The sequence below is a fragment of the Tremella mesenterica genome (assembly GCF_000271645.1).
Source record: "Tremella mesenterica DSM 1558 unplaced genomic scaffold TREMEscaffold_1, whole genome shotgun sequence".
NCBI lineage: Eukaryota > Fungi > Basidiomycota > Tremellomycetes > Tremellales > Tremellaceae > Tremella > Tremella mesenterica.
This window is the reverse complement of record NW_006711225.1, coordinates 691,039-704,940: the sequence shown is the minus strand read 5'-3', so window position 1 is coordinate 704,940 and position 13,902 is coordinate 691,039. Positions and strand designations below refer to the sequence as shown.

The following is a 13,902-nucleotide window of genomic DNA, read 5'->3' as shown; positions in this document are numbered from 1 at the left end:
GGTATACAGGTATATATACATCTCTCCAACTCTGAAATCATTCCTCCCACACACTAACTTCACTTGGAACCATCAGCGTTTCACCAAGTTCGTTCAACCCTTCAATCTTGTCTCCTGAACGTAAAACCCTGCGTCACTACATCCACACCTTATCACATACAACCTTCAGTACAACCCATTGTCGATTGAGAAAGATGGGTGGTCCACCTCAAACGGTCCCATGTCAAGTGAGCTTAGCTTCCTACCTACCCACCTACTTAAAGATAGCACCGCTAATTCGTCTCAGTATAAGACCGGAAAGACTCTTGGAAGGTACGTCCCCCTAAACGTTGCTTCTCAGGCAAGCGAAGATCGCTAATGGTTCAGTGGAACATAGTACATCATCTCCCCTTTTCCTCTCCGGCTGCTGACACGCAGCGCCATTGTCAAGGAATGTGTACACATAACCGTGAATCTACTAGTACCTGGATGATTTCGTAGCTTATTTATAGACAGGGAAGTATTACGCCTGCAAAGTTTTAAACAAGAAGTTTCTTACCGTGAGGATACTCTCATATTCTGTAGCCCACAGCTGACATTCAGGGTCGTGAACATATGGTTAGCAGATTGAAGCCACATGGCGTTCTAGCTGACTTATTTCAGGTGCGGAATGAGATAGCTGTTTTAAAGCGAGTGTCCGCGGGACATAAGAACATCGTTCAGCTCCATGATTTCTTTGAAACCACTCATAACCTTTATGTGAGTCCTTAAAATTGATCTCACATCCCTCCCCTGCCTCTCAATCTTTGGGAATGGGTTCGAGCCTCCTAGCGCTATCGTTCCCAAGCTGACCCTCAGCTCGTCTTCGATTTATGTACAGGCGGCGAATTGTTCGACCGAATCTGTGCCCGAGGGAGTTATTTCGAGAAGTCAGTGCATTCTAAACTCTCACTCGCTTATAGCTCATTGTCAGGGACGCAGCCCAGATCGTTCGGACCGTCACGTCTGCGGTCAAGTATTTGCATGATCAAGGAATCGTCCATAGAGGTTTGTCCAGAACTACCCTCTGTTCACGCTGATCTAGCAGATTTGAAGCCTGAGAACATACTGTTCCGATCGAAGGCCGAGGATGCGGAACTTATGCTTGCTGATTTTGGGGTGAGAGTCATTTCTGCGAATGAAAGTCAAGCTGACGCATCAGCTGTCCAAAGTGCTCGATGATGAGAATTTCTCCATATTGACCACGACATGCGGAGTAAGTGACAGCTCACCATTCGCGGACCTCAGCTGAATGGCAGACACCAGGATACATGGCGGTAAGCGGGATGATCCCTTGGGTGGGTAAGTCTGATGGTTCAGCCGGAGATCTTTCGTAAATCCGGTCATGGAAAGCCTGTCGACATTTGGGCCATTGGTGTCATTGCGTCAGTTCTTGATGTTCTCCCGATACATTTGGTTACTGATGAGCCAGATACTTCCTGCTCTGCGGCTACACCCCTTTCGACAGAGAGTCCCAGTACGAAGAGATGCAGGCGATCTGTAACGGAGATTACAAATTCGAACCGGTGAGTGCATTGTCATCCTCCCCGTCACTGTCCCGTGGTACTTGACATAAACCCTTCATGACTCTTGGCACTCGTGCCCGCATTGATCAGACGATAAGTTCACACAAGGTCTTCGATGGATGAGGGTCATCAATCGGTCAGGGATTCGCGCCAGACTCACGCTTACAATCAGGTGGAATATTGGGCAGGTGTGTCAGAAACCGCTCGGTCGTTTGTCCGAGCGTGTCTGACAGTCGATCCCACCAACCGTCCCACCGCCGCTCAACTTCTGGCCCACAAATGGCTCCAGACCGAGGACACACATTACCTTCAAGATTCTGCCAGGGCAGACTCAGCAGCTGTGGACCTGCTGCCCAACGTCAAAGCCGGATTCGATGCTAAGAAGACTTGTGAGCTGTGTTACCTGTTACCGTGTCCCTGGTGCCCCGCTCCCTGGGAATATCACGACGGGATGATGGCCGTGTCCTGAGATGTGGACAAAAGGCCCTTAGGGGACGTGCTAATGGCAGTCCGACGCGCTGTTTTGGGTATGATGGCCGTGCACCGGTTTCAAGATCAACACGCTCAACATCAATCGCTCGGGGCGGCGCAGAGTGCGGCGGAGAAGGAGAAATTAGTGGAAGAAGTGGAAAGATACAAGAGAGAAGCAGAACGAGTGGGTCCTTCTTCAAATCTTGCTTTCTTATCTCCTCCAGCTTTACGTCTCAACTCTGGGCCGATCCCAATGGGACATCAAGGGTTTTCGCATGAAGATGGAGTTCCCTGACATGAACAGGAAGACGTCAAGGATGTATTGGCGGCATGAATTACTCGATCGATATTGTGGGAGCTACGAGCTGTCCATACGATGCAGCCATCGTTGTGGAGGAGTCATGTGACGAGGTGACTATGGATGTAGATGACAATGTTTGTGTCACACCAGCGCATGTATACAATTTCAACATGAACCAGTTGCTGCTAGCTGCCTGTTATATTTGACTCACCATTGAACCTCAGCTATGTAGAGGTGGGAGAGTGACATGACGCGTCTTTCGTAAATGCCATGCATGTTATCATCTATGACGGTTAATTCATACTGCGTGTTTCCGATTCTCCGATCTCCGTGAGGAGGGATACGACGCGCACCCACCTTCGCCTGGCAGCTGTCAGCCTGTCACCCGAGGTATGTAGTAAAGAAGAGACGGACAATCGGAACGCCTCTGTAAAAGCCACCGGACATTCTCCGATCTTTCTTATTTCCTTTCCCTCTCCTCTTACGCCTCAAAATGGTGACGTGACCTTCCCCCTCTCCCCTGCCCCCCATCACGGTGCCTTCTCTCCCTTACGCCATGCGCCTTGGAACAAAAAGGTCTGTCGAAAAACAGGAACAATGTTTTCCCTCCGACCCTATCGGAAAGTTGACAACCTCGGACATATGCAGACTTACCTTTCCCCTGGGTGTTTGTGCCGAATTTTCTAAAGGGCCCGAGGGTCCAGAGGCATTTTCTCTTCTCTTCTTTTCTTCTTTTCTCTTATTTCCCATTTCTTCGATTCACGTAGCTTATACCAATCTCAATAATTTTCATTTATCAACAAGGTCTCTCTCATCCTGAGGAAAACAGAGATACAGTATTGGATTAGTTGAGAGAGAAAGACGAAAGAAGGAAGTTAAGATACGAAGGAGAAGGAGAAGGGGGTGCGTGCGTTTTTACGGAGATTTTAAGTGGATTATACTTCCTTTCGCTACTTTTTCTTTTTAAACCTTTCGTCTTCTTAAAGTCCCTAAAACCCTATTGGAACAATCAGAAAATCAAAACCTCTTTTCGGTCCGGTCCGATAACCTGACGGTAGACGTTTGTCTTTCACATTCTTGAACAAATCGTACATACGACCAAGTTTCATTGTTGGATTCCATATCATACAATCTTGTTTTTCTTCTTGCCTTTCTTTTGATCACTGTCACAACTTGACATTCTACAAGCTGGTTTCATTCATCCGAGAAATTTAAACGACAAGAAAATACCGAGACAACGACATTACGACCAACTGGTTTATCAGACCAATCCACGGAACAAGAAGGAGAATACATTTTCGGAAAGAGGTACGAAGACGAAATTGTTATCGATACGATTGTATATACTTCAATATCTCTGAGAATACAGGAGTGATCAAGAGAGAAGACAAAACTTATATATATATGTCTAAGAATTCCACGAACCAATTTCCAGGGGTTTATTATCATATCTTTCTGAAGAAATAATAACAATCCAACAATCATGTCACCTATTACACCTTCGACAGCTAAAATGCAAAACAAATCATCTAATTCACCACCTATTTCTTCACCTACCACACCGACGGAAAATGCAGGACCGTCCGTGTCGAGACGCGCGGGAAAGGCGAATGTTTCTAGCGCTTGTGGACCGTGCAAAAGGGCGCATTTAGCATGTGATGTGGCTAGACCGTGTAAAAGATGTGTTAATATGGGTAAAGAGGATCAATGTGAGGATGTTCCTGTGAGTGTATTTGGTTAATTATCTGATTTTGGTTTTCCTCGATGAAAGAATGTTGAGTTTTGAATGGTTTGTCATGGGATTTGGGGAGAGGGAGGTTATCGTGTCAGATGGGATAAGTCTACGTGGACTGGGTTCCGATAAGTGTGTAGGTTGTGATGGGATTTGAGTAATGGTTTTATGAGTAGGATCGTTTCTTTCGAGGAGTTAGCGTTAGCGCTAGATACAAGTTGATATTGAGGAGTGATAGATTGATGATGATCTAAAGACATTGTCAGAGATCCGGCGTCAAAGAAAAACTTCGAATCACACCAAAAAGAGTACAAGCTAATTGATAGCACAAAAAAAGAGGTCGTCCAAAAGTCGTCAAACCATCAATGGGAGAACCTTATCAACGTCGTCCTCCACCTCCTAACGAACCTACAAATTCATTCCCCGATCCATCACAAGGAAAATGGCGTGGACCTTCTTCTTATGACGCTCCATATATGGCAACAGTAGAACCACCACCACCACTTATGCCATTACCACCACCACCACCTCCTCCTCCTCCTATTTCAATACCAATATCAATCCCGAATTCTTCTTTACCTAGACCTATATCACCTATCGATCAACAAATACAACAACCAAACCTTTTCACATTGTTCACAACTACAGAATTAAAAATATTACGTGCAAGTCAATCTTGTTATCCATTAACAGGATATCATCCACACGAATTTGTGAATTTAAATTTATTAGATTGGTTACATCCTTCCGATCGACATTTAATAGATTTAGAAAGACAAAGACTTATAAACGTTTCTTTCATAACAGGTTCATTACAGTCAGATAGAGAAACTCAAGCTGCTATTACACAAAGATCAGAAAGAGAATTATTATCACCTGCAGAAGGTATGAGAGATCCTTATCCAAACCAAAATGCTAGAGTGTTAAGATCTGATAATTTATTTAATTATTTTAATATTAGATTACATTTAGGTGGTGGTTTAGGTGCTTCTTTATGGAGATCTGAAACTTTAAGTAGAGTTTATATCGTTGTTTCTTTACTTCTTATACCAACTCAACAAAATTTACAACAACAACAACAAAGAGATTTACATATTCCTATTTCTTCTTCACAATCTCAATCTCAATCACAAGATTATTCAAGACGTATTTCAACGAATCAATCTATACAATCGAATCAATTCACGAATTCTCAATCACAATCTCAATCTCAATCTCAAATACCACCAACACCTATAACACCTATTCCTCATTCGAATTCAAATTCGAATCCGACACAAGGAAATATGTTACATTCTTCGACTATTGGTTTACCTGGTTTTTCAAGTATAGCAGCTGCTGCGGATTCTCCTTTACCATCTTCACATACACATTCACATTCAAATCCTCATATGTTACCACCTCAACAAAGATATGATCCTTCAAGTTATTATTCCCAACCTTTACCTCCGACTCGAGGACATCCATCCGGTACCATCAACCCTCATACAGGAGGTATCAACTCTCATCAAGGTGGTATCAACAATAATAACCCGACAATAAACTCTAACTCTCATCCTACCGTTAATTCCCACCCGGGTCAAAATATCAATCATCATCCTCATCCAGGTCCTAATATCCCCCATCCAAATCCACATCCAAATCCCATCCCTCACTCTTCTACCCTCCCTCCGACATCCAACGGACCACCGCCGTCTATGGGAATGACGACGATTAATTCAAATCCTTACGCTTACACTCAACCTAGACAACCTTACCCTTCCACACAAAGAAGAAGCATCTCACCAGGTCCTCCACATAGATCATATCAGGATTATCCCGTACCGCCAGGAGGTTATTACGAGGTTAAAGAGGAAGAATGGAGGAGACAACAAAGTGCAGGTCCGACGGGAGATTATAAAAGGTCTTGGGAGTTATGATAAGAATCTTGTCATGTCATAAGAACTTTGTGTTATTTAGCATTCGATGCGATGGAAGATGGCAGATGGAAGATGAAAGATGCAAGATAAAAGATGGAAGATGGGAAGTGGGAAATGGGAAATGGGAAATGGGAGGTGCAAGATAGGGGATGGGAAGGACGAGGTGGAAGACGTCCTCGTAGTCTTCTATCGTTGGAAAGTAGGATGAAGTCAGGATGGGGTCATTGTATCTTTGGAACTGGGTCTGTTGGTGCAATAATGGAGATATCTTGAATTTTGCTCGGTAATCGTGGACTCGTAAAGGTATTAAAAGCAGGCAACAAAAGTGGGAAAAGAAAAGAAGAAAAAAAGAAAGAAATCCAAATATATATGTTTGTAATCTTTTAGAATTGTACCAAGAAAACTTATAGCCATGTTATATCTTGTTTTGTTCCTCTAATCCCTCATCCATTTCATCTATCGTCCAATTACCCGTGGTACATCTTTCAATTCGAAAATCATCATTACAGTACTCTATTGTCAGAATCGTCAGGTGCCACAATCATTTCCGCCACGCCACTCGACAAAGCGTCGTATGTCCTTCTTTGTGAACGTGCAGAGTCACTTTCCCTGATCAGTAGTAAACCCTGTCCGTCCCCAACATGTCAACACAAGAGAAGTACTCGTATTCATCTTGCAGTCTCGAAGAAAGCTCAGTATAACGCGTTACAACGAACGATAACGAATGAAAGAGATGGACAGAGTCAAAGAGAGAAATAAAAAAGATGAGATAGAGAAGGAGACGAAATGAAATTTCAACTTTATGCATACATACTTCTATTCCTCCGTAAATGGTTTCTTCCCAATTTCCAACATTGCCAAAGCTGCTTCTCTGATTTTATCAAGATAAACGACCAATCTCTCTCCTCCGGGAGAAAAGAATTCTTCGTATATCCCATTCTCCTCATCTGCCACGATCTTGCTCAACGCCAAAGCTTGTTGTAACATCTGAGGGAAGAGGGTGCGATGGGTGTAAAGTAAAGTGTGAAGTTGTAGGATGAGTGAAGGGATGAAGATTTGTCGAATACGAGATAATTCTTTGAATCTCGGACCTGAGATTAGCCTTTTGATATATCGTCTTTGTGCAGGTTGAGAGGGAGAGAGAGGAAGGATGATGACTCACTTGAACGTTCTATTGGAAGTTTCAACCAATCACTCAACAATAAATCTATGGTCGTCCCGTGAACTTTATCGATGGCGCTCTGTCGGTCAGACCTTTGGTTCGGAAGACGAAGAAGAGTGAAGCAAGCTGGAGAATTGGTGACTCACACCTAGACTTTTACGCCAGCTATGTTGTTCAATCTTGGTTGCTCTGCTTATCAGCACTTTACCTATTGAAGCCAGAGCGCAGTTTAACGTCGCGGGAATGGAAAGTGACGGACTTCTCGAGCGATTTCACAGATTGTTTCACAGGGCCCCTCAAATCGTCCACCATTGCGACAGGCTGAGAAGGGGGAGGACGGGATGAGGGGGGAAAGAAAGAGATGCGAGTTGATGAGGAGGGAAGGAGGAAGACTCATGAGCAGGTGTCAAGAAGAGGCAACAAATGCTCACGTATTCTTCGGCGCTCGACTCAAAACCTCACCGACCAACTCATGACATGCAAATACCACAAACAACTGTCTGAATTGTTCATGCTCGATCTGATGGTAGTTTTCATCGTCGTCGGCACCACTCATCTGCTCGTCCGTCAGATCTGAAGGGAGGGTCTTTAGCAGAGCTTGAGCAGCGTTCGCCTGTCCCAATGCTGTTTGTAAGCCTCTACACATTTCATCCTCTGAACAACATCCAAGCGACACCATTTTATGCAGAATATACAGCTATCTCTCGAGACTTTTACACTATACCTATGATCATTGAGGATTTTCAGACAGGTAATGGCGAGACAGAGTCAGAAAGAAGAAGTAGAAATTCGAACTCACCTAAGAAATACCTCGCCAAATCATTTGACTTTACCAAAGCATCCGTAAACGTCTCCGGGACCATAGTCAACCACTCTATACTTCGTATCAAATACACATCCCTCTCGCTCAATCCACTAACTATGGACGTGATGTCCGGTAATTCCACCGTCAAAGGTGGTATAGTCTGTTCGTTACTCTCGTATCCAGAGACGAAGATAAACGTACCGCGAAAGCTTCCTCGATTATCATTCGCACCGTCTCCCTCGCTATGATCGCAACATCTAAGTCATGTTGCTTAGCTCTAGACAAAGCTCGCATTCTCTCTTCTTTGGTCGTATTCGGATCCATGGCTGATAGTCAATATGGAAATCAACCACGGTGGCTAATGGAATTCATCCACTCACATCGGAGGAAACGAGCATAACTCTCTTCTCCACTACCTTCCCGAAGACAAGCGGCGTACATGGCAACTAATTGAGAGTTCCCATCTCGTTCTAGTATCTGAAGATACGCTTCCAGAATGATGTTTGCCGCTACATCGGGGACTTTTTGTCCGAGCGTACGAAGAAGTAAGACCAAATGGGCGAAAAAACGAATATACGGTCCGACCAATCTTATGATGTCAGAAAGGCAATGGAGGTGAAAGAAGTTACGTACTCCGGCGACACACCTTCTGCCAGTTGAGGTATTAAATCAGCTATGCGATTCAGAAGTTGATCAGTCTGATCAAGTATGATCATCTTCTGAGCGAGGTAGTAAGGATTGTTTACGGCCATACTGCAAGTCATCAACAAAAGCTCGTTCAAAGAATTAGGTGGTGTTTTCGAGAAGGAAAAAGACTCACGCAACACTTTCTGACTGCACAGAAGAGATGCTAGCGAACACCTCATCCAACCCGCCTCTAGCTACTTGAGAAGAATCCTCCTCATCACTACCTAATAATCTGGCCTCTTCTTCCCAAAACCCTCCCAAATCTCTGCAGCGAGCTTCCAGACGGTTTTCAATCCGATGTTGAACATGTGCCCATAGATGATCTTCCCAAGTTTCACAGGCCGGTATTAATGTGGACAAATCTGAGATGAGTGCCGCGTATAGACATCTCTCCGCGGCCGATAGAGTAGGCTGACGAGTCAGTCAGGTTTTGACGTTGTGTGTGGGGTAAACTAACATTTTTGGCGATAGCTCGACAACTTTTCTTCCACAATGCCCTTGTTCGGTTGCCTTCCAATGGTCCAGCACCCATACTATGGCTAGCTACTTCATAAGCCAGCTGGAAGTGAGGGTTGATTTGACTCACTCATTCCACTCATATTCCATCGCCTACCACCCATCAAGGTCGCACCTCGCCAAGGCTCTCCCGCTTGCTCGCAGACCTTCACAGCCTGATCGAGCTCACCATGCCGCACCAAGTCCCACAAAGTCGCGAGCAGGGGGGTTTGGTAAGTTTGATCTTCTCCAGCGAGACCTTGCCCATGTGGGTCACGAAGTATGAAATCGGGATCCAACGAGGTTTGATGTCCTCCTCTCAGAGCGTTCTTGCTAGCTTGGGCACGTCGTATGGTAGATGGTAAATATCCGTGGCGAGCTTCCAGAGGTGGTGGTTCAGTGAGGAGAGGACGTGTTTGTAGATGTTCTATCAAAACCTTATTGATCAGTTTGATCAGATGGTTGTTCTCGAGGGCACTCACAGCCCATAAGCTCAATTCTGGGTCTTCTTCCACTACGGTCTGGGCTAATTCTTCGGGGGAGATGTACGGGCACTTTTGGAGCAGTGTCTCGGCTGATATGGGGGAAAAGTCGGGGTCGTCACGGTTCAGCCGATTCCTACGATTCTTCAGCTCTTCATCCCATTCCCATGAGATCCAGAAGACTCACTCGTAGACAGTACGAAGTAACTGCCATGTCCGGTGCTCGAGTAACAGAGCTTCTCTCTCTTCCACGGAGAGTTGATCATCACTCGGCGCGTCGTATAACTCGGCGGTAGACTTGGACCGAACTCTGGAAAGTGAATACGGCAGCATCGAATTTCTAGGCATGAAGGTGACAATTCACAAAAAGACGCTTACTGTTCTTCTACCGCAGCCATCAATTGAACCACCAGGCCATTCTCTTCATCCAATATGACATGACGTTGAAGAGGAGCGTCGAGATGAGAGCTGGAGGGACCAGCCTGGGAGTGATGATCCTGATACGACTGAAAAGCAGAGGCGAATGTCTGATAGGAAGATGAGGGTGCAGACATGTCTAGTGATGACTGACCGTTCGCGAGGACATAGAGTAAGAGTAAGATCGACTATAGTCAACTTGTAGGTAGTTCAGGTGTCAACGAACACTTTGTAAAAGAAGCGTGACGTGGCATTCGGGTTTCACTGACGTGATGGGACCATCATGATGTCTTTGTCAAGTAAAGTAAGCCTCACCATACATGACACTCACCTTCTCACTTTGTACTCACACTTCATCCTCTCGGATCACCTCGAGAACCTTTAGACGACCTCAATCTCTCTGACCAGCTTGCGAGCGACGATTCCGCAGTGTCCTGTTCTTCCTCCTTCCGATCCCGCTCAGTCATCCCGGTCCTCAACCCCCACCCTTCCCTTCCTCCGCCCTAAACCTGCCCCGCCACCGCCACCGCTCGCTTCCACCATCATCTTTCACCCCCACTTCTGGCGTACGAGGCTCTTTCAGATTCCAGCTCCATTGCTTCTGATTGTCCCGGAGACTACATCCGACTTGCTCAATATCGCTTTGACATCATCGATTCCGTTTTTGCCGCTCGTGCGACCCAGTCAAGATGTCTTCTGACGGTGAAGACTACTATTACGAGGACGACTACGATGAAGGGAGTATGGATCAAGACAGTCCGGTATCAGAAGGTTTGTATTTCTCTACGTTTGACTTCCTTTGTGATTGCTGATGAATCAGGGATGTCAGAGCCGGACATAGTGTACGATGTCATGAGTCCTACAGCCGATGGTGAGTAATCATGGTCCGAGTGGTTTGATCACTTACCTCGTCCAGAACCAGCTCCAAAGAAACCTTACGACGTCTCTTACAAAGTACGCACTCTTCAAGAGATCATAAACATGCAGAGCAAGGAAGTCCGGAAGATACAGACGTTGTTAGAGATGCCCGTGAGTGATACTCTCACATCATCTCACTAACCTCACAGTCCAGATGGCCGATTGGCTAACTGTCAGGCATCCACAGCTACTATACTTCTTCGACACTACCAATGGAACTCGGAAAAGCTACAAGAGCAGTTCTGGAATGACCCGGCTGCGGCTCTCCTTTCTGCCGGTTTGTCACCTCCAGTCTCACCCAGTACCAGAACAGGTCCTCTTCCTCCGTCACCCTCCCTTCTTATATCCCCTCGTCGACCTACGCGGTCTTCACACAACCCTGCTCTTTCCCCCGTCAAGCGATCTCGAGCTCCACAGCCTTCTGGACCGTTCGAATGCCCCGTCTGTTGCATGGAGTTTGCCAAAGAAGACGTGGTCAAAGAAACTTTTGCTTTGGGGTGTAGGCACCGATTTTGCCGAGGATGCTGGGCAGAGTATCTGACTGGTAAGATCCGGTCAGAGGGGGAGAGTTCTAGGATACAGTGTATGGAAAGTGGTTGCGAGAGGATCGTGAGGGAAGAGATCATCGATGAGTTGGTTCCAGCTGGTGTCTCCAAGCGGTCAGTAAATCTTTACGATATCATCACTTGCACAACATTGATTGTATGACTACACCATTTTCAACCTTCAGTATTGTGACCTAGGGGAGTCTAGCTACTGCGGTATCAATTTGGCCGTTTAGCTGACGAAGACAGGTATCACAATCTTCTCAACATGGCCTTTGTGGCTGACGCTCCAAACCTCCGTTGGTGCCCTCATCCAGACTGTGAATATATCATCGAGTGTACCCAAGCCCCTCCGCGGATGCTCAACCAATTAGTGCCCACTGTCGAATGTAATTGCGGTCGTCAATTATGTTTTGGTTGCGGATACCTCAGCAGTCATCGACCAGTGTTGTGTAAAATTGTCAGACTATGGGAGAGGAAATGCGCCGATGATTCGGAGACTGCCAATTGGTTACAAGCAAACACGAAAGAGTGTTCAAAGTGTCAAAGTACCATTGAAAAGAATGGAGGGTGCAAGTGAGTCCTCTTCAAACTTTCATCTTGCCTTCTTTCAGTCAATTCTAGCCTACTCCCTCACAAGTTCATACTCTCTTCAAGTGCCATTTTGAGTGCAGACGCTTATGAATTAGCCATATGACGTGCAAGAAATGCAAATACGAATTCTGCTGGGTCTGTATGGGTCCATGGAGCGAACACGGCACGAGTTGGTATCAATGCAATCGATTTGATGAGAAGAGTGGCGTCAACGCTCGGGATGCTCAGGCTAAATCACGAGCTTCTTTGGAACGTTATCTACATGTGAGTCTCCAATTCCTGGCAACTCTCCCGCTTTGGAGTGAGACAAAAACTCATGAACAGTATTTCAATCGATGGGCAAATCACGAACACTCTGCCAAACTTGATGCAGAGTTTTACAAGAATACAGAGAAGAAAATGGAACAAATGCAGAACTCTGGAAATTTGAGTTGGATAGAAGTGCAGTTTGCAAAACAGGCTGTAGAGACGGTGATCAAAGCTCGTATCACACTCAAATGGTCATACTGTATGGCATTTTAGTGAGTCTTGTCTCTCAATGCTTTTGGCTTTGTCCCACAGCCATCCTTTTCCGCTTTCTGATTGAGAGAACATCATCAGATCTGGGCAAGTCAGATTTTTTTCGGACGGTTGAGAAGTACGTTTTGGACAAGTACTGATGAACCAGCTTGAAACGCAATAACATGACCGAACTCTTCGAGGACAATCAACGCGATCTTGAACGAGCAGTAGAGAATCTGGGGTTCGCCCTGGAACAGAACATTGAGCCGGATTCCATCGCTCAGCTCAGACAAGACATAACGAATCAAACCGTGAGTTCTTTGCTTTCCCGTGAACCGATGTCCGATTATCTCCTCCGCTCAGTACGGTTTCCTCCTGCCCCCCTTAGCCTAGCAGTAACGGAAATCATGTCAAGACTGAACTGAAACTCAGGCATACGTTCAAAAGCGACATGAGATACTTATGGACGACACACTCAAGGGATATCTAGAGGTGTGTCCTTTCCCTTTGGCCTCATTGACTGACCCGCACCGATTCTCTCATTGTTGTTTCTGTTAAGCTGGTTCACCGTCTCCTTATCACCTGTCTCTTTGTCGAACTCCTCCAGCCTCCACTCCTCACTTCTATACTTTCTCCAGCGACACCTAGCCTTCCAGAAGGAATTCTTTGATCGTTCGTTACAGTATCTCTTGTACTCCACCGGGTGATCGGGACACAACTAACTTCCAGCGTCGATGGGACTTCTCCGTAGACATCTGATTCCCAAATCATCCTGTAGCACTAGGGTAAGCGAACGAAGGAGTGATCTAGCATGTGACGTGTTGACGAATGAAGTCCCGGAAGAATGCATCTAATTCGTTCTTCTCACCGAATGACATGAGTGGGTGGTGGTACAACATATTAGGTCAAGTCACAACATGGCCAAAGGGTCTGTACATTAGCTCCTGCTTGTTGCATTCTTCTCCTGCATGTTTCCTAAACCTGGCAAAGTCATATGGAGCGCATTGTGGGGTTCAGAATATTCAGCGACGCCAAGGGGGAATTGAACAAAATTAACAACATGAATGGGGAAATGAGTAAACAAAATATGACTCACCTTCTTCAGAATCAATACTGACAGCTCTACGCATGACCACCAAAGAAACTTCATCAGTAGGTTCCACTTTGACAGTCACGGGTGTTTGTCCACTCGTCTTCCTTTCCTTGACGGGTTTAGGTCGAGATCGATCTTTAGGAGTTTGAAAATTGTTCACAGGACGTTCACGTTCACGTTCTTTACCTTTCTCTCTCTCTTTGTCCTTTTCCTTTTCCTTGTCTTTTCTTCTGTCA

At 45.6% G+C, this 13,902-nt stretch overlaps 4 protein-coding genes across 4 annotated transcripts; 3 read left to right on the top strand and 1 right to left on the bottom strand.

The window, feature by feature from the left end:
* Positions 1-194: 194 nt before the first annotated feature.
* TREMEDRAFT_41477 (uncharacterized protein) lies at positions 195-2,489 on the top strand (the record flags this gene model as incomplete). The annotated part of the gene is made up of 16 exons (XM_007000854.1): positions 195-227; positions 287-312; positions 418-448; positions 492-539; positions 583-597; positions 643-738; positions 838-908; positions 953-1,026; positions 1,064-1,137; positions 1,181-1,234; positions 1,278-1,295; positions 1,339-1,403; positions 1,451-1,544; positions 1,717-1,933; positions 2,054-2,199; positions 2,320-2,489. The coding sequence occupies 16 exons, from the start codon at positions 195-197 to the stop codon at positions 2,347-2,349; spliced, it is 1,092 nt and encodes a 363-aa protein (XP_007000916.1). The 3' UTR covers positions 2,350-2,489.
* A 1,310-nt stretch (positions 2,490-3,799) lies between these two features.
* Positions 3,800-5,967, top strand: TREMEDRAFT_58222 (uncharacterized protein; the record flags this gene model as incomplete). The annotated part of the gene is made up of 2 exons (XM_007001129.1): positions 3,800-4,039; positions 4,375-5,967. 2 exons carry the CDS (start codon positions 3,800-3,802, stop codon positions 5,965-5,967), a joined length of 1,833 nt encoding a protein of 610 aa, XP_007001191.1.
* Positions 5,968-6,783: 816 nt separating this feature from the next.
* On the bottom strand, positions 6,784-10,152 carry TREMEDRAFT_66694 (uncharacterized protein; the record flags this gene model as incomplete). The annotated part of the gene is made up of 14 exons (XM_007001801.1): positions 6,784-7,058; positions 7,130-7,208; positions 7,276-7,318; positions 7,561-7,753; positions 7,929-8,094; positions 8,136-8,260; positions 8,315-8,523; positions 8,568-8,687; positions 8,755-9,032; positions 9,079-9,131; positions 9,178-9,553; positions 9,599-9,734; positions 9,786-9,908; positions 9,977-10,152. 14 exons carry the CDS (start codon positions 10,150-10,152, stop codon positions 6,784-6,786), a joined length of 2,352 nt encoding a protein of 783 aa, XP_007001863.1.
* Positions 10,153-10,343: 191 nt separating this feature from the next.
* Positions 10,344-13,651, top strand: TREMEDRAFT_36398 (uncharacterized protein). The gene is made up of 12 exons (XM_007000758.1): positions 10,344-10,786; positions 10,836-10,886; positions 10,932-11,044; positions 11,111-11,246; positions 11,343-11,579; positions 11,715-12,054; positions 12,168-12,336; positions 12,397-12,593; positions 12,740-12,884; positions 13,006-13,065; positions 13,303-13,358; positions 13,408-13,651. Exons 1-11 carry the CDS (start codon positions 10,705-10,707, stop codon positions 13,330-13,332), a joined length of 1,560 nt encoding a protein of 519 aa, XP_007000820.1. The 5' UTR covers positions 10,344-10,704; the 3' UTR covers positions 13,333-13,358; positions 13,408-13,651.
* The last annotated feature ends 251 nt before the right edge of the window (positions 13,652-13,902 follow it).

Bases quoted from the DNA above. Each gene is read 5' to 3' on its own strand.
- TREMEDRAFT_36398 (XM_007000758.1), top strand. From the start codon at position 10,705: ATGTCTTCTGACGGTGAAGACTACTATTACGAGGACGACTACGATGAA. The intron at 11,045-11,110 runs GTGAGTGATACT...GCTAACTGTCAG, and splicing joins AGACGTTGTTAGAGATGCCC to GCATCCACAGCTACTATACT. The intron at 13,066-13,302 runs GTGTGTCCTTTC...ACTAACTTCCAG, and splicing joins CACTCAAGGGATATCTAGAG to CGTCGATGGGACTTCTCCGT.